Genomic DNA, 20,530 nt, shown 5'->3' with positions numbered 1-20,530 from the left:
TACTCAGAACACTTAAAATCTACTCTATGTCTTTTATAATTTTTAAAAAACATTTATTTTTAGATCATTTATTTTTAAAATAGTATATTCTGCTAATTATCAGTTCATCTTTATCCTAGATCATTTTTACAATTTGAAAAGCACTACATTTTATTTACCCGAATAAAAATTTCCAATTCAGATTTTCTTCTTTTTTCAATTTTTTCCACCTCAATCTGGCAAGTGTGGCAAATGTACAGATGGTTGACAGCTGGTCCTCCTCCATACCTAAAGCATGAAAAATTTAATAATTAAAATTTTGATAATCTTGAACAGTGATGTTCTAAGGAAATGTGTTTCTAACATATCTCCAACTAGAATAAATCTCCATCTTAGTCATACATAAACTAATGTAAAATCAAATAATGATATAAGGTTGACTGTAGGTTTTTGAAGCTCAAAGACTACTTTGGTTAATTCCTTAACATGCTTCACCTTTATTTCCCTTATAGTTATTTTTGCTATAAAGTGCTAGCAGCAATAATGAAACAAAGTAAAGGAAGTTGCTTTCAAAAATCGTACACAGGGCAGGCCACGATGGCTCAGCAGGCAGACTTCTCGCCTGCCATGCCAGAGACCCTGGTTCAATTCCTGGTGCCTGCCCATGCAAAAAAAGTTAAAAAAAAAAAATTCGTATTCAAATGCGAATCTAAATTATGCACAGATTTACAGTTAAAATGAGTTATTTCTAATATTCAAGTAAACATAATTAGTGAGGAAATTATGATGCAAACTTTTTAAATACTAACATTTAAAACTCTAAAATTTAAAAGTAAAAATAATTTAATCATGGGGTTACATAAGTATGTAAAACTTTTAGTGTTAGGGAAAGTAAAATTCTTTTTAACAATGTACTTTAATAATGTCCTCTGGACAACTAGATTTGCCTCCTCCAAAACCTACGTTTGAACATTCAACAAAATGGGAATCAGTATGGGGTAGAAATGCAATGTGTGGTGGTTCTATTTTTCAGGGAGTTGATAGGTGGGAATTATCCAGGTGTGTGGTTGCTGTTAATGTTATCTTCTTGTTATGTCTCTAGATATTATGTGAAATACTGTACAAATAGCTGATGAATCATGGGATCAGATTTCAACCCTGGCCAGAGTTTACTTTCTTTTATACACTGTACATATCTGTGGAGTTTTTACCAGCTTGCTGTGAGGTTGTATCCTAGAATCTCAGTAGCAGCAAAGTTCAATGTTGTGCTTAACTGTGCCTCAGTTGTCCCCAACAAGCATGGAAGTGGTGGGCTTAATCTGGGACACTGAACAGACTAAATAAATTAAATATTTAACATAAAAATAACAATTATACATAATCCCCATTTAAACAGTTTCACAAATTGATTTTCACATCACAGCATGAAATATTATACCGCTTGGTTTAAAAAACAAACCTGCTATATAGGTTATCCCAAATGTTCTGAGGCAGCATCAAAACCAGGTCTTCAATATAACTAGCTTTACGTGGAGGAACACCTAAAAAAGTTTTAGATAGGTCTGTCTCACTCTTTAATTCTTTTATATTACCTGCAAAGGTTAAATTCATTTTTTTTACAGTTGATTAATCACTACATTTTAAAAACATTACCCTTAACACCTCAACAAAATAGGCTGAAAACTAAGTTTTGGTGATTATGTTTCCTAAAGATAACCATATTTTTTAAAATAATTACACAGAAAATTCAGTTAACCAAGACCTTCAAATATTTATCTTCAACTAATCCTCAACTTACAATCCAAATCTGTACTGGAGCAATCAAAGATAAATAAGAAACAATTATTTCTTTCACAGAGCTTAAGAACTAGCAGAAGAAATGAAGCCCTATATAAGTATATAATAAAAAACAGATAAATGGTATTGAAAGATTCAGAACAGTAATACCCTATGTCAACAGCTCAGATGTGAATCCTGTTTCAATCAAGTCCTGAGATGCTTTCAGGACTCCATCTTTCACATAAGTTTTAAAACAACACAAAGAACTGGCAAAAATATCTTTCTCAGGGCTCCAGAAAACAAAATAAGGCGAGCACAGAATCTAGAAAAAGTCTTCATAAAAAATGGTAGCTCTGATAGTACCATTAAAAAAATGGGTAGGTTAATTAAATGGTGCATATTATTCCTATTTATTAGTCATACCCTAGGATATTTTCGAACACCTCGCTTTCAACATATAAATATAAAGTTTGATGTAAGAGGAAGTGTATTTGGATACCTAAAACTTACATGGACAAATGACAACAAAATGTTAACTAATGTTTTTTTAAATCATAGTAACATTTTAAAAAGCAGTAGATTGTTTTTGAAACTATCTAGATTTCACATTTTGGAACTGTTGCAAACTGAATAAAGCTTATAAAACTTTCGATATAAAGTGCAATATAACAGAACATAATAAAGCCAATAGTCACATCCAGAAGTAATTTCAAGGTTTAGGTTTCCATATCCAATAAAGGATATTTCTATCTTTGGTGGTTTCACACCAAAATAATTAATGAAATATTACATTTTCAACCATGAAGTTTAATTAAAGTCTCACATTAAGGTGTTATTTAGTATAGGAGTAACACAGCCAATCACATAGTTGAAAGTTATATTTAGAATTGAAAGTTACATTTAGAAAATAGTTATCTGAGGCTTTTGTTGTTAAATCCCAAATACATTTCCATTCTTAGGAAACAGAACTAGCTATTTATTTAGACAAAAAAGGAAAGGACAACCAAATAGTTGGTAATCAAAATCACTGGCACAGCAAGGCCCATCAGCTGAAAAAAATGGTGTGTAAAAAAGCTCACTGTATTGTAAGTGGCTAAGTATCTTTCTGAACTAAGAAATTAGAGCTATGGAAACAAAAATACTGTCTCTAAATCCTCCAGGTTTGGAAAAGGTACTCAATAAATATATATTTAAAAACTAGTGATAAAATGCTAGTGATAAATGAAAGTGAGGGGTATGGTATGTATAATCTTTTTTTTTTTCTGTTATCATTTTCTTTCTTTTTCTGTTGTCTTTTTCTTTTTCTAAATTGATGCAAATGTTCTAAGAAATGATGAATATGCAACTATGTGATGATATTGAGAATTGCTGACTGTATATGTAGAATGGGATGATTTGTTAATAAAAATAAAATAAATAAAAACTAGCCTATAATTACCTATTATATTATTAATATATATAATAATTTCATTACCTATAATTAAAAAGGCGAAGCAAATTTCTAAAACATATGGAATTAAACACAGTAAGTTGAACTGCAGATAGGGAAATGGGAAATAAGTAGAAGAGGTAAATTCTTGACTCTCTTCTAATGTGCATATTATTTACTAGCACACCTCCACCACTACTTTCCATTATAGACTTTCTTACCTCCATGAATACAGAGAAAGTCATTATTTGAAATGGGGCCAGGTTCAGCAAAGGTCTTAAATTTATTTAGCCACTGTCTAGAAATATAAAATTGAAGGAGGCTTGGTTCCATTATGTTCAACAAATTCGATATCCTTCGCCTCTCTTTCTGTGCCTCTTCGCTGCTCTTCCTATTGAGAACAATGATTCATTAAATACAATATACATTTTAGTCCACTTAGAGCAGTAAATAAATGTTTCCTATTCCTTAGACTTAGCATATTAGCACTATGGCTTCATTAGGTCTTGAGAACAAATACTTTTGTTATCCACTCACCATCGACTTAACTGCATACTCCTTTGTGGTGATGTTATATCACTAATTTACACATACCAACTGGTACAACATGCATACACATGAGTGTGTGCGCATGCACACACACACACACACACATGCGCGCACACACATGAGTAGGCATTCAAATATTTGTTAAATTCAAACTAAATAGTTCATCCATTCTCCTGTTTCAGTAGCAAGTTCTTTTTAATAAGACACTAAAAACTATTAAAAGATATTTTGTTATAGCAATACTCCCGTTATTAGCTATTTTAGGAGAAATTTTATTTAATTACCGAATCTTTTTTTTATTAAAACCAATCTTTCTTAAACAAAATAAACTCTCTTACCCTTCAACTAAATGATTTAACATTTTCTTAACAAGAAAGGATCATTCTGCATATAACTTTTTACTTTAATTTACTCACATCATAAAATGAGAATAAAACAACATCTAATTTTTACTTAGCAATCCATTTTTAAAGTCTCAGAACTCACTAATCACTCCTAAGTGAGATATTCTTTTATATTTATAACAGTCTATTCATGAAATAAATTCACTTCTTTACCTGTAGAAAAGAACATAAGCTTCTGCATTTTGTACAATAGATTCTGAAACTTCAGTGACACTCTGATCATCAAATTCATACCAAAGGTTATTTAAATTGTTTCGGCAGTAAGCTATATAGTGCCCACCTGAATTAAAGGGAAAAAATCATAAATCATTACAGCAACAGTAAATGTACACAACAATTAAGATAAATTTCTTTTTTTGTATCCCCAGTGTCAAGCAGAGTACCTAATATAAAACAAGAACTACACCCATATTTTTTTCCCCATATGTATCATTATACCTACCACTCGAGGAATGAAAAGAAGTGGACAGAAAATGTAATCTTAAAAAGCCAGTGTGAAAATTATTGTGCTACAGTCTTCATTATTTAACTTTATACAAAATATAATTTCGAGTATCCCAAACTTCACAGTAAAACATGCATGTTTCCTAAAACTGTCTGACATGTTTTTAATAAGCAGCAGTAAAATTTATTTTTAATTTTTAATTTTTTTTCTTTGGGTCATTCAGATCTTAAAAAAAAGAAAAAGTTACAAACTAATGCCAAACCCTTATACTTACTGCTTGCAGTCCCATGATGGCAAATAACTGATAGAAGATCATAAGTCACAATTTGAACAGGACTATCCTTAGCAAGAAAGGGCTGAAGATCCAGGCCTTCTAGAGGAAATGAAACGTGGGAACTGATTTTGGTGGAAAACATCAGTTCATGTCTGAATCTTTTAAGGTGGATGCACAAAATCTAAAAGAGAACAAAAACCAAAGCCTGATTTGTTGTTACAAAAGGCTAAAAACATTCCAAGTAGTAAAACTCAGTAAACACCTCAAAAGATTTTTATTCTGCAAGTAAGAATCTGAAATACTCAATCAAAATAAAATCATAAAGGTAAAAGTATTTAAATTTCCATTTAGTTTTGTATGCTAGATAAAGGAGTCTATTAAATATTCATGTTGAATTAAGTGTCAAGGTTATCCTTCAATTACAATAATCTAAAATGGATAAACCTAATAAGGAATACAGAGTAACTGGTCACTGAACTACTCCATTCTTCAACCAGGCTAGAGAGTTTAATATACTGTGTTACATTAATGCTTTGTGTTCCTACAACATGAAATAGAGATATAATAAAGACTATACCTCAGGAAACTTTTGTACTTTACAGAACTTTACTCCATTCCTCAACCTAAGGGAAGAGAAAAATGGAAAATCAATTTAACTAAATTTTTTTCCCACAGTAATCTACAAAAACTTTAGTATATTTAAATATACAGGAAAATCTCTTTTAGGAAATGCAGACACCAAAGGCTTCAGACTAGAAAAGTTCACCATTCAATTATATGCTACACATTTTAAAACACAATACTAAATACCTTAACAATCACAATTGTTGGAATCTCTCATTGTAAAAAATAATTTAAATCAAGATAAGTAATGAGAATTTAGGGAGTTGTATAATTTTTTAATGAAAATTAATTTTTTTTTTAACAAACATGCTACTGTCTATGGCCTGGCTACGTTTTTATAACATCCAGATATCAAGTAAAACTGGGTAAAGTGAAATCTCAATTGTATAAAATTGGTTAGTTCAGCTAGTATGGAAACACCTTAAAGAATGGTTACTATCAATAATCAGTATTAATTTATACTTGACAACTCTCTACTTTTGATGTGGGGGGGCGAAGATGCAAGTTTCTTTTCCATCTACACTCTACTTTTCATAGCTGACTTTGTTTTTCAATGAAGGATCTCCTTTCCAGAACAACTCCCTCTTCAGCTGTCAGCCAGGGCTTCAAGGACAAACTGGTAATAAAAACGTTTAATTCAAATAATAGTGGCTAGAAGCATATTTTTTCCTAGGAAGTACAAGGCTGTTTTCATCTTTATCAGTCAAACATTATATCAGTTCTTTTTGTTATAAAGACCAACAACTGAAGATTATGTTTCTCTGGAGTCACTGCCAACAGCCAAGAGTTTATATTATTACTAAGGCTCTAGAGCTCATTAATAGGCTGTTATTTTTCCAATACAGAGGGCTGGAAAATTTTTCCAGTTTAGTCTACCTCAAAAATAGTTACCTATTTAGGTCTCTAATCACTTTCCTTTTCTGATTATCAACCAATTGGCCTTAAAAACCTGAACTTATCACAAGACAGAAAAGAAAGCTCACAGTATATATTAAAGAACAAAATCTGACTTTGTCTTTCTAGTTTGCCAACATAAAGCAGGTAACATCAAAACTGGGGTAAAAAGCCTCTCTGAACTCTGGCAGATTTGAAATTATATAACTTCATACAGCCACTTTCACTAACCCATTAAAATGATGATTGCCTTATTTATGATAACAGAACATAACCTATACAATGAAAACATACAACACATACCCTAGTACATCTTTCATAATATTTGGGAAATGTTTTATGCAAAATCACACTTATTTCATACCTCAAAATAAATGCACTGAAACCTATTAAAATTCTGCAAGTTTACCTCAAATTTGTTTTACAAAACAACTAATCTCTTTGTTATCAGCAAGAGAAAGCTTTCTGGCCTATATTTTTCCAAACTGTAGTGGCAAATTAACCCCATATGTCTGTTCAAGTAACGAAGAAAAATATTTATAACACAAAGCATATAATTAAAAGCATTGCCAATGCCACTTACTTTTTGCATTTTTCACAACTGTACATATTGTCACCTGCAAATAGAACAGACCTGGTCATTCTCCCGAAATTAAAAGCAATTTTTTTTTTTTAGTCTCACAATTCTTTGGGTTTACCACACGGTGACCTCAATGCAGAAAAACAATGCTTACATGTTTCAGTGTCAGTTACTGAGACAGTTGACAGTGTTCACCTTTGCCTAAAACGTTCTTTCCTTCTTCTCTCTCCACACCTCTCAACCTTGACGGCCCAACAAAATTTACTGACTACCTGCTACATGCCATTGTCTATTTAAGATGTTGGACACACAAATAAAGCAAAGGACCTTGAAAGCTATGGAGGGGCTTCAAGACTAGTCCAACACAAATATATAAATGAGTCCATTACACAGGCTGAACTTTCCCTTCTTTGAATTCCCAGAGGAACTTTAATTTAATCCACTTCGTTGTGTACTACAGGAATTCGTATAAATTCCTTAAGGATATGATTTATGACTTACTTATATCCTATTTCTATGGCAAATGCTGACACTGTGCCACTATGACAAGTACTTATGACTTTAACCTTCCTGAAAACTTAGCTTTTATGAAGACATTTTCTGTTTAGTCCCAGTAGTGCTTTAGATTCATCCACAACAAGCTAGCCACAGATGAAAATTATTTCCTATTTCTTACCTTTTAATTCATCTCTGGCGAAGAAGGCAGCAAGACAATCTTGCAAGGTTACTACTGGACCCCAAAACCAGCTAGGGACACATGAGACAACAAACCTGAAATATCATTGATAGAAAACAAAGGAAGTGTTCTGCCAGTACAGCAGAAACAGCAGCTTTAACAAAGAATGAATGCAAAGAAAAAATACATACCTTTTCACATATTCCATGAAAAAAGCTATCCACCCTTGTGGAGCATATGCTTCGCCACACGATCCTGCTTTGACTATAGAAGTTGGATGACTTGATGAATGCAGTTTAGCAAGGTCTTCCTTGCCAGGAATTGGCAAGGACAGATCTTGAAAGGTCTCGAGGATTACGGATACCTAAAATTGTTTTGTGTTTTAAAAATGGGATGAAAATAATCCAGCAAAAACATTTAAAGAGGATAGAATTTAGACTGAAACATCAAAGCAAAGTTATATAAGCAAAAACAGAAAAAAAGTCAAATTGCTTTTATAGAAATAACACAAAAAACACTCACACTGTCCCAGATGCTGCTCTAAATGTTGATAAATCAATATTTAATTGTCATATAAATCCTATCAGGTAGCTACTAGCATCCTCATTATAATCAAGGATGTTGTGGCATAGAAAAGTGCCCAAAATTCAGCCACTGCTGCTTGAAGCTGTAACTCTTTAGCACTACTGCATTTGTTTTTGGAAATGGGTCTTTCACAACAGATGTAAAATGTGTTTTTAAAAAGAGAGAGATACAGAGCTTGGCATTAAATTTTTAATTTTTAATTAGCTGAAAACAGTTCTGAATAAGTCTATTTAAAGATTCTTTACCAAAATATCCTACCTTAAAATAATTCTATTGAAAGCCATTAGATTTGACTTAAAATCCTAACAGGATAATTAAAACTCAGTTTTGTTTTGTTATTTTGGAAAGGTGCTATTTTATATTACAGATAACAATATATCACCTAATTCTAAAAAGCACTAATTTGCACTACAGTAAAACCATTTTTAAGAAAAGGTCAAAGAAACTTTCAGGGATTTATAGAAATAGAGTTAAGAAAGGTATATACACTATATGCATGTTAACATTATAAATGAGAGGTGATATTAAAAAGTCAAAATGGTTTTAATTTATGCTATGGTCAGTATCTATTAACTTGTCACTATCTTTATCATATAAGCCCCAATTCCTAACTGGGAAAATATTCACAAGCCAGAAGTGTAACCAAAAGTAGGAGAGGCATTAATAGTCTTCTGCCTGTGATCAGCAAAAATTTCCGACCATACTAATTTCATCAGTCTTGGGAGAATATGCATGTGTAACCAATTCTTGTTGCTAAGCAACTTCTCACCTTTATGTGTGACCTAAGCAAATAAAGAACTGAGTTAATTTTTACTACTATTGCAGGCCTATCCAATGATGGACAATGACCCATCTCGCAAACAGGATGTTGTTGTTACTTTTGAAAAACAAGTTCTACTCCTAAAACTAATTTATACTGACATAAACACAAGAAACACAGGTATGATCGTCCAGAGTAAAGAGAAGGAATTATAACTGATTCAACTAAACTTTTTTTTCACTCTATTTTCCCGTTTTTAATAAAGGGCATTATACAGAAATGTTCCATGTATTATAATATTCTCATACGCACCCTGTCACATGTCAGACATTGCACTGAACTAATGATAGTTCCATCAAATATGTCTGAAATAACACTTCTGTATTTCTTGTGTTGTTTTTTTTTCTTTGGAGATGATGCAGATTGAGCTAGGATTTAAAAACAAGTAGAGTAAACATTTTAAAACTATCAATGTAGTCTAACATTTTTTTCTAGAATCTTTAACCGTAAAATTACTCTGTCAAGAGGAAATTTTTAAAATACTATTCAAGATTATTTATTTTAAAAATCAGAAAAATCAACTAGATAAGACTTAAGCTTGTTTAAAACATATATATATTCATATATATATATGAATGCTGGCCACAATCAAAGCTGTAGATATGCGAGTTAGCATGCGTGTATATGTACATAAGACAACATGAAAAGAATTGTGAATTAATACAATATCCAGGTCAATTTATCCATATGCAAAACGAAGAGTTTGGTCTCATCACTGGGTTGTATATACTCTGTAGGTTAAGGATGCGAAAAGGAAAGGAGAGGGCTACAGAAGTTAGGAAGTGGGAAAAAGGGTAAAGACAAAATTGGAGGGCTTCAGAGTGATTTGAACAGTGAATGAAAAAGTATTAACAAAGTCCCCTTTGGGGAATGGTGAGAACAGGGGAAAATTCAACTTCCCCAAGTTGAAGTCTTGATATTCTCACAAGCACTGTGGACAACCAAAGCTATAGGTTGAGCCCCCAGTTTTGGGGTTTGTTCATATGAAACTTAACCCCACAAAGGATAGGTCAAGCCTACTTAAAATTAGGCCTAACAGTCACCCCCAAGAGAACCTCTTTTGTTGCTCAGATGTGGCCTCTCTCTCCAGTCAACACAATAAGCAAACTCACCACCCTCCCTCCCCCTGTCTACATGGGACACATGACTCCCAGGGGTGTGGACCTTCCTGGCAACTGTGGGAAAGAAATCCTAGAATGAGCTGAGACTCAGCATCAGGGGATTGAGAAAACCTTCTCAACCAAAAGGGGGAAGAGTGAAAAGAGACAAAATAAAGAGTCAATGACAGATTCCAAACAGAGTCAACAGGTTATCCTGGAGGTTATTCTTAGCATTAAGTAGATATCATCTTGTTATTCAAGATGTAATGGAGAGGCTGGAGGGTGCCTGAAAACGTAGGGCTGTGTTCCAGTAGCCATGTTTCTTGAAGATGATTGTACAATGATATAGCTTTCACAATGTGACTGTGTGATTGTGAAAACCTTGTGTCTGATGCTCCTTTTATCTACCCTGCCAACAGATGAATAGAATATATGGAACAAAAATAAATAATAGGGGGAACAAATGTTTAGATAAATTTAGTTTGAAATGCTAGTGATCAATGAAAGGGAGGTGTAGGGGTATGGTATGTATAAATTTTTTTCTGTTTTTGTTTTCTTTCTTTTTCTAAATAGATGCAAATGTTCCAAGAAATGATGATGATGATGAATATGCAACTATGTGATGATATTTTGAATTACTGATTATATATGTAGAATGGAATGATCAAAATAGGAATGTTTGCATTTGTTTGGTGTTTTTTGGTATTTAAAAATAAATAAATAAATAAATAAATAAATAAAAAAGGAGGGTAGACCATGGTGGCTCAGCAAGCAGAATTCTCGCCTGCCATGTCACAGACCCAGGTTGGATTCCAGGTGCCTGCCCATGCTAAAAAGAAAGAAAGAAAGAAAGAAAAAGTAAAAGGAATTACAACAATGAAAAACAAAAGCAATGGAGAGAAGCAACCCAGGTCCTCAGCAGATGAATGGATAAACAAAATGTGGTACATTGATACAATGGAATAGTATTCAGCCTTAAAAAGGAATGAAGTCCTGATCCATGCCACTACACAGATGAACCTTCAATCATGCTGAGTGAAATAGATCAGATAAAAGGGGGGGGGGGGGGGAGAAAAGAAAAGAAATAGGAGGGCTTGAGTCTCCATATCCTGTCATCAATCTGTGCACTTCTGCTTTTACTTGTTAATTTGCTTTTGCTTCCAAGTAAGGCTTTATGTGAAGAATGGATTCTGAGGCTTTAAAAAGTCTGAAAACCATGACACTAAAAAGGTTTCTTTAGCTCTCTGTTTAAATCTTTTGCTCATTTTTATCATGTTTGCTTTTTATTAAGTTTTGAAGAGTTCTTTATATATTATAGACATAAGTCCTTCGTTAGATACGTAATTCGCAAACATTTTCCCCAGTCTTTTTTTTTCCTTTTGGCAATTGATCTCTTTTAATTTATTTTGAAATACTTTCAAATTTGTAGGACAGTTACAAAACTAATACAAACCCCAGAGAACTCCATATCCTCCACCCTTCTCCAGGAGATACCCAGATCCACCAACTTCAAAATTTACTGTATCATTCTTAATTACATATTAATCCATTTTCTGAACACCTGAGTGTAGATTGTATAGATCATGCTCCTTGAACACTTAATACTGCCATGTACTGCCTAAGAACAAGGGTATTCACTTATGTTATCAAGTTCAAGAAACTTTACATTGACATAAGACATAATTCTTCAAGTTTATATTCCAATTTTTTCATATATCTCATTAATGTCCCTTTGAGCTTTTTCTCCTCCCTTGCTGGATCCCATCCATGATCACATATTGCATTTAATTTTCATTGTCTCTGTAGTTGCTCTTTTTTTATTTCTAATTGTGGGAACATATATATAACATAAACTTTCTCATCTCAACCACTTCAAAGCATACCAATTCAACAGGATTAATCACATTCACAATATTGCACTGCCCTCACTTTCCATTACTAATAATTTCCCATCTTCACAAATGGAAACCCTGCACCCCATTATGCATTAGCTCTCTATCCCCAAATCTTACACCTGGCCAGCTGTACTTTAATTTCTGTCTCTATGAGCTCGCACATTCTCTAGTATTTTCTTTGTGGTTAGCATTGGGTTTAAATTTAACATCCCTATAACAATCTTGTTTACTGTGTTATCTACTTAACTTCAATAGTATACAAAACTATGTTCCTAAACCCCTCCATGTGCCCACCTTTATGTACTTCTCACAAATTACATGTTTATTAAGTATGAATCCAAAACCACTGATTTATCATTACATTTTTTTTACATTTGCCTCTTAATCCTATAGTAGTAAAAAGGATTTCAAACCAAAAATACAATAATGGCACTTATATCTACCCATATCATTACCCCCACCAGAGATCTTTATTTCTTCATGCAACTTCAATCTGTTGTCTATTTTTCTTTCCTTTCAAACAGCAGAATTCTCTTTAATGGTCAGTCTAGTGGTGATGAACACCCAAGTTTTTGTTTATCTGGGAATGTCTTAATCCCTCCCTTATTTTTTTTCCTTACAATAATTTATTCTAGTGTTAATTAGTGGGACATTAAGTCTATACACCCTCTTTCAATCATTTTTACCTTCAATATGGTAATATTACATACAGACCCACTAGAGAACCACCTTCACTTCTATCTATTACCTTACACTTGAATTCAACCTCACTGGCTAGCCATTCACCTATCTCTAGCTTCTATGTCTCTAAGTTCTCTATATTCTGTATCATAAGCCTCCAATTTTACCTTTACCATGTTTATAAAAGTGGAGTCATACAGTATCTATCCTTTTTGTGTCTGGCTAATTTCACTCAGCATTAAGTCCTCAAGGCTCATCCATCTTGCCATGTGGTTCAGGACGTCATTTTGTCTTACTCCTGCATACTATTCCATCATATGTATATACCACATTTTGTTAATCCACTCGCCTATTGATGAGTATTTGGATTGTTTACATCTTTTGGTGATTGTGAATAATACTGCTATGAACATCAGTGTACAAATGTCTGCTTGTGTCACTGCTTTCAGCTCTTCTGGGCATATACCAAGTAATGCTACTGCTGAGTCATAAGGCAACTCGATATTTAGCTTCTTAAGGAACCTCCAAACTGTTCCTTAAGAACATAGCAGCTGTATGTTAGCAGCTGTAACTCTATACATTCCCACCATCTACCTTATTTTTGGAAAACAATTTTGCCATATTTAGAATTCTTGATTGGCAATTATCTGTCACCAGCATGTCTTTCTTGCTGCCATGGTTTTTTATGAGAAATCGGTTATGTAAGTAATCTTACTGAGGCTTCCTTATATGTGATGTTGCTTCTTGCAGCGTTCAGAGTTCTCTCTTTATCTCTGGCATTTGACTGATTATTATATGCTCAAGAGTGGGTTGATTTGGGTTTATACTGTCACTAGCATCTGTCACTGAACACTGGAGGGAGGGGGGAATAATTTTCCAGTCTTTGTGGGTTGACCTGCCCTAGCACTTTCTTTGGGGCTTATTCATACAATCAGTTTTGAAAATGCTTCAAGCTAAAGTATACATGCCTTCCTGATTCTTTCTAGGCATGCTTCTCGTTGTGGGTATGAATTTGTAGCTCTAGGAATTCCTCCTTACATGGTTCCAAATGTCCCCTCTTCCCTAGGAAACAGTTTCCTCAGGGCCTCAGGCACTGCATTGCATGTCCTACAGTCAGCAAAATTCTGTCCCAGGCAGCATGACTTGACAAGTCTCCCACAGCATTCAGTAGGAGAGCTCTGTGAACTGCCGTCTACATACAGGAGAAGTTCTGGGGCAGTAAGTCTCCAGAAGCTACTATAAGATTGTAAAGCTACTATAAGATTGGGTCAGGCATACATGCTCCCAGTATGAACAGAAGGTTATGCTGCTCCCTCAACAAACAGTAACAGATATCTGTGCATTGGGAGTGTGGGCTGGCGCTGAGCTGGTTAGGGACGGGGGTGGGTCAGCCAGGGTATCCAAAGATCTACCACTTTTAAGTACATTTTCTTGATTTAGCACTCACCCTGTTACTGCAGTCCTTTAACTATTTTCTAGAGCTTTGAGAAAGATATTTCTGCATTCTTACAGTTATTCATAACTTCTGAGGAAGAACAGAGCCCAGAAGCGTATCACTATGTCATTTTCACTAGGGTGAAGACTGGTCAATTGGTAAGACAGAAACAATTAATGCATCCTGAGACTGTCTTTCTTAAGACATTCCCTTAATTTTTCAGGATCTCCACATTCTCTAAGGCATGCCTGGCAAACTCAATCTCTGGCACTCCTTTTCTTTAACAGTCTTCATTCACTGCTGCCTCTTCCTCCTATCTTCAATTCTTCCATACTATTACCATGACAGTACAGGTTCGTCCAGCTCAAAACTTAAGTTCTCTGCATTGCTGGATCAAGACATTCCCTGGGTATGATGTTGAGTAGGATGATGTTGGTAGGATGTTGGGCACACTGGTAGTTACAAGATGCAGACAATCTTCAAAAATGTGAACAGGGTCACTGCAAATGCAGCTTCTACATGTTACTCAGTCCCTGATTTCCTAACCAACCAGCTGCTCCCTTGAAACAGTTACCAAGTTGTTTCATCAGATAAATGCTGGGTACATGCTTTTGGGAATAATAAATAAACTTGTTAGTTCCAACTGTGGCAAGAATAAGAAACAATGACTTATTTGGAAAACTCCATTTAATGAGGTCACAACCACTCCCTGAAAGGTAATAGTTTAACAAGGGGCTCAAGAGGTATGGGAGAAAAAATATGGAACTATTAAGCTTTATCACAAGGGAAAGTCTTGATACTGCCTGTCTCAAACATTAGAGACTCCCAAGTCAAGACCAAGCCCTTGATCTTGAGCCTTGCTCTTGTGAAGTTGATTTATGTAGCAGAGATGCTAAGACAACCTACAGTTATGCCTAAGAGCCACTTTTGGAGGACCTCTTGTTGCTTAGATGTGGCTTCTCTCTAAACCTAACCATGCAAGTAAAATCATTACCCTCCCCTCTATGTGGTACATGACATCCAGAGGAGAAAGTCTCCTTAGCAATGTGGGATATGAATCCCAGGGATGAGTCTGGCCCTGGCACCATGTGATCAACAATAACTTCCTGACCAAAATGGGGAAAAGAATTGCAACAAAATAAGGTATCAGTGGCTGAATGAGTTCAAACAGTCAAGAGAGTATTCTGAAGGCTATTTGTGCTGGTTTGAAATGATGTATGTACCCTAGGAAAGCCATGTTTTAATCCTAATCCCACTTTGTAAAGGGAGTTTCTTCTAATCCTTATTCAGTATCATATGCCTGAAACTGTAATTAGATCATCTCCCTGGAGATGTGATTCAATCAAGAGTGCTTGTTAAGATGGGTTAGGTAGAGGTGTGTCTCCACCCATTTGGGTGGGTCTTGATTAGTTTCTGAAGCCCTATAAAAGAGGAAACATTTTGGAGAATGAGCAATTCAGAGAGAGCAGAGCCAAATGACATAGCCACGAAAAGCAGAGTCCACCAGCCAGCAATCTTTGGAAATGAAGAAGGAAAAAACGTCCCAGGGAGCTTCATGAAGGAAAGCCAGGAAAGAGAGCTAGCAGATAATGTCATGTTCACCACATGCTTTTCCAGATGAGCGAGAAACCCTGACCCTGTTCACTACATCCCTTCTCACTTGAGAGAAAAACCCTGAACATCATTGGCCTTCTTGAAACAAGGTATCTTTCCCTGGATGCCTTTGATTGGACATTTCAATAGCCTGGTTTTAATTGGGCCTTAGAACTGTAAACTAGCAACTTATTAAATTCCCCTTTTTAAAAGCCATTCCATTTCTGGTATATTGTAGTCTGGCAGGTAGCAAACTAGAGCACAACTCTCAACACAAGCTTCAGCTAGATATTGCTATTCACCATGGCTTGCCAAACCCCAACCAAAACCAATCCTGCCAACCCTAAAGAACACCTAGGGCTCCTGAGATTCTACAAAAAGTTCCATACATGCAGGCAATGGTGGCTTAGTGACAGAGTTCTCACCTGCCATGCTGGAGCCGGGTTTGATTCCTGGTGCCTGTCCATGCAAAAAAAAAAAGTTCCATACACTACTACTTTCCAAAAACCTACAACCTCCAGATGGATTCCTAGGCCAGATAAGTCCTGAAACCAAGATGGGTCAACCTCTCCAGAACATTAACGTGTTCCATCCCCCTATCCTATATTATCAACAGCCCTTTCCAACATGAAAAAGTTAGAATGGGCATAGTCCAAATACCCCCTAAAGATTGGGAGAAGAATCGAGAAGAATCAAAGGAGAAGGAGGAGTTATAAAACTCCTCCTTCCCTTAACAGAGAAGATAGGATTTAATAAGTGAGTATGATTGCTGAATCATTATATTGATATTTCTTTCCATTTCCAGCGTCTAAGAACAGCTAGAAGGGAAAACAACCTAGAAATTGTTCAATGAAATCTGTTCTATAACTATTTGTTACAACACACTTTGAAATTTATTATTTTTAGGTATACATATTTCACAATTTAAAAAATGCTAAAAAAAAAAAAACCAAAGAAGAAGGCATCCAGTGGGTGCCAGGCTGGGTTCATGACACTCTTGCGAAGACAATGATGAGGGAACAGGGCAGAGGTTGCCTCTACTGCTCCCACTTCACAGCAGTACACAGGTGCTGCTCCCAGACAGGGCCACCTCCCAACTGTTACTGACAGCACCACGATCTGGGAGCTTTATTCATTGTCACAAGCTGTGGTAGCTACCTCAACGGGAGGCCACCAAACGCAAATGATTGGGCCAGCAAAAGGTGCAAACATGCAAATGGGGATGGGGTCAGACAGCCCGACACCTGAAGGGATGCAGCCTCAGGGACAATGGTGAGACCAACCTCTCCCAGTCTTTCTATTCTTTTAACAAATCTTTTCATTCTCTTGATAGTGTCTTTTGCAAAGAAATAGCTAATTTTAAAGTCCAATATATCAAATTTTTTCTTTTATGGATCATGCTTCTGATGTTCTATCTAAGAACAATTTGTCCGACTCAAGATCAAGAAGACTTTCTTCTATGTCTTCTTTGAAGAGTTACATTTTCTAATACTTGAACTCTCATACACTGCTGGTGGGAATGCAAAATGGTTCCACCACTTTGAAAAATTTGGAATTTTTTGTTAAACATTAAACATAAAACTAACATACGACCCTCACTTCTAGGTCTTTACCCTATATAAATGTAAACATATATTCACACAGAAACCTGTATGTGAATGGTTATAGCAGCACTGTTCATTAACTGCCATAACTGGAAACAATTCAAATGCCCTTCACTGAGTGAATAGATAAATAAACTACATAGCCATAAAACGTAACATGACTCAGCAATAAAAAGGAACAAACTATTTAGACATACAACAACACTGACTGACTCTTAAATACATGAGGCTAAGTGAAAGAAGCCAACTTTAAAAAACTACATACTGTATGATTCTCTATTTATATGACACACTGAAATAGGCAAAACACGTAGAAAACACAACAGAGGCAGGGGACAGTCCGGCTATAAAGAGCACCATCAGAGAATTCCTTGGGGTGTTGGAATAGTGCTGTATCATTTTTGGGGTGGCAGCAACAAAAATCTACACACGTGTTCAGACTCATAAAACTCTACACCAAATAGTCTACTGAACATAATTTTTTAAAAAAGAATGCCATATATAAAGCATTATTTTTAAACATGCTGGTTCTATAAAAATACTATCAAGTCAATTTTAATTTCTTAATTAAATCAGTTAATTTCTTAATTAAATCAGTTAATTTCTTAATTAACACTGACTTATCAAATATCAAAATAAGCATTTTAAATTAAGACCCAAAGCAAAGAAACTCTAGTACTGATCTATATTAACTCTAGTAACTAAAATTTTTACCTTTTTTGTGTGTAGGTGCCAATCCTGGCCATAAATTGCCTGATTTAGGAGGGCTTGCTGATAAACGTGGATTAATGCCTTCATTTGATGGAAGGATCTGTGTTGTAGACAGGTCATTCAAATGGACATCAGTGATATATTCTGTAATATTTAAATTTTGTATTATTATCTTAAATAATGAACTTCTTCCACGTATCAATTAACGTTAAATTAACGAAGATTTCTTAATTTAGAAATCTTTCATTTAGCTACCTGCTATAAAGAACACTAACTAGTATTACGGTATAATTATTCATAACAGGGTTCATAATAAGTTCATTATAGTTAAACTTCTATATACCAAAACACATGCCAAATATTTAGTTGTTGATTTAACTCCAGTGAGTACACTCTTAATCCAATAGTGTATGTGATTACGAAACAGAATTTCTTAAAATAAAATGGCAAATTCTAAAGAGCCAAATTTTCTAGAATAATGTTTAGTAATATATTACAGTATTTAGGAGAAATGTATAAAAATAATGAAATCTTATAAATTAAATGACCCATCTTCAGCTTCTGTAGTTTTATGATTTTAACTTCACACTTACATGCAAACATTGCTAAATATAAATTTACTAATTAGAAAGCTCCCCACCAAGTAACAACCATTTAAGACATTCTTACAGATTCCTTTTCTTCAAATTAGGAATGTTGTACCCCACACAAAATACAAGCTACAGTTATTATTTTTATTATGCTTATATTTAGTTTATATTAATTGTGAATGTTGACATGTAATTATATTACAAATGTGTTCTGATCATTTCAGTGACATGCCCTGTTAATCCTCCCCCACAAAAAAAACCTTAGAAAATGGTAAAATTACAAATTTTGAGCAGATACATATCATCTGTACATATTATATCTATAAACAAAATAATGCCATCATTTTTGTGATCAAATTATTAAATTGTCACCTGAAGCTCTGCTATGTATCTGCACTTTCACAGTGTCCTGGTTGTTCAAGTCAACTGTTTCAGACACAGCGTCTCTATCTTTATCTAATTCTCCTTCAGAATTGATTTTATTAATCTTATTGCACATCTTCTCTTGTTCCCAATCTTTTGACATTTCTGAATTGTTCTCATCATCCTGAATTAACATTGTTGTTTCATTGTTATCTTCAGAAAAGCCTCTAGAGCCATTTTCATTGTCTGTTTTATCACTGCTGCCACAAGATTCACAGGACTGAAAATCTACATCTGATTGGCTCTTATCTTCTTCCATGCGCTCCTCAGCCATTATTATTTGAGTATCTTCCTCTACTTCCATGATCTGCTCTTTCAATTCTTCATGAAGCAGATCCATTAAACATCGAAGGAATTCTTGAGCATCCTAATATATCAGCAACATAGATATTACCACTTGGGTACGGAGAAACGTTAAGACTATACAAAATGTGGTTATCAACGCATAACATCATACTGAGGAAATACAACTTTGTAGAAGGTAAGGCATTGGTGGCATACATTCAGTACTAGGACGTTATGTGAATAAAACAAAAGGTATTAATATATTGAAGATTATCTGGAGGTCAGCTATAAATAGTGCTATTATTTTAAAAAACTAGAAGAACAAGGCATAAAGAATTTACCTCAATTCAGGTGTCCTAAAATCAAAAAAGTCTGGCTTAAATAAAAGGTTTATCCAATATTGCATTGCATCTCCAAAGAAAAATTCTTGATCCACCTAAATGTTTATTAAAAATTCAAATTCCTTGCATAGAGTGTATAATGATTGTGACTAAACGTACAAATTTAAAAATGTTCTTGCATGAGGAAGAACAAAGGAATGTCAATATTGCAGGGTACTGAATATAGATGGTAATTCATGTTTTAAAATTTTAACTTATATGTGAGATGAAAGCAAAAAAATGCTTATTTGGTACAAAATTTATATTTTGACTAGTGCATCTCCTCATATAACTTATATGGACAGTTTAATTGAACACCATAAGTGCATGGAAACTTGAGTATGGCATGAAATTTCACAGGTTTTTGGGGAGTGATGCCCCAATAAATCCCAGAGTGATTTGAACAGTGAATAAAAAAGTATTTGCAAAGTTCCCTTGGGGGAATGGTGAGAAAGAGGGAAAATTCAACTTCCCCATTTGGAGAAGGCCTGATATTTTCACAAGCAGTGAGGACAACAAAATCAATAGGCTGATCCCTCAATTTTGGGGTTTGTTCATATGAAACTTATCCCAGCAAAGGATACACTAAGCCTACTTAAAATGAGGCCTAAGAGTCACCCCCAGAGAACCTCTTGTGTTGCTCAGATGTGACCTATTTCTCAGCCAAGACGGCAAGCAAGCTCACTGCACTCCCCCTCTCTACATGGGACATGACTCCCAGGAGTGTGGACCTTCCTGGCAACATGGGACAGGAATCCTAGAACGAGCTGGCACCAGCATCAAAGGATTGAGAAA

The 20,530-nt window shown here is 34.7% G+C and overlaps 1 protein-coding gene across 6 annotated transcripts in view; it reads right to left on the bottom strand.

Annotated features, from left to right (window-relative positions):
* Nucleotides 1-20,530, bottom strand: part of USP33 (ubiquitin specific peptidase 33) — a 101,762-nt gene that overhangs the window by 27,300 nt on the left and 53,932 nt on the right. For 4 of the 6 annotated variants that reach the window (XM_077120566.1, XM_077120561.1, XM_077120562.1 and 1 more), the window contains 12 exons: nucleotides 19,020-19,437; nucleotides 18,061-18,201; nucleotides 9,291-9,406; nucleotides 7,825-7,997; nucleotides 7,634-7,728; nucleotides 6,961-6,994; nucleotides 5,437-5,482; nucleotides 4,860-5,040; nucleotides 4,294-4,420; nucleotides 3,409-3,578; nucleotides 1,439-1,520; nucleotides 159-267 (listed from right to left, as the gene is read on the bottom strand). In XM_077120566.1, coding sequence (XP_076976681.1) covers nucleotides 159-267; nucleotides 1,439-1,520; nucleotides 3,409-3,578; nucleotides 4,294-4,420; nucleotides 4,860-5,040; nucleotides 5,437-5,482; nucleotides 6,961-6,994; nucleotides 7,634-7,728; nucleotides 7,825-7,997; nucleotides 9,291-9,406; nucleotides 18,061-18,201; nucleotides 19,020-19,437 — 1,692 coding nt within the window. The remainder of the gene's footprint in view (nucleotides 1-158; nucleotides 268-1,438; nucleotides 1,521-3,408; nucleotides 3,579-4,293; nucleotides 4,421-4,859; nucleotides 5,041-5,436; nucleotides 5,483-6,960; nucleotides 6,995-7,633; nucleotides 7,729-7,824; nucleotides 7,998-9,290; nucleotides 9,407-18,060; nucleotides 18,202-19,019; nucleotides 19,438-20,530) is intronic. The other 2 variants (XM_077120567.1, XM_077120563.1) reach the window with 1 other exon arrangement.

This window comes from Tamandua tetradactyla, chromosome 11 (assembly GCF_023851605.1).
Source record: "Tamandua tetradactyla isolate mTamTet1 chromosome 11, mTamTet1.pri, whole genome shotgun sequence".
NCBI classification, from domain to species: Eukaryota; Metazoa; Chordata; class Mammalia; order Pilosa; family Myrmecophagidae; genus Tamandua; species Tamandua tetradactyla.
The sequence above is the reverse complement of the archived record's forward strand: the minus strand, read 5'-3'. Positions and strand labels throughout refer to the sequence as shown.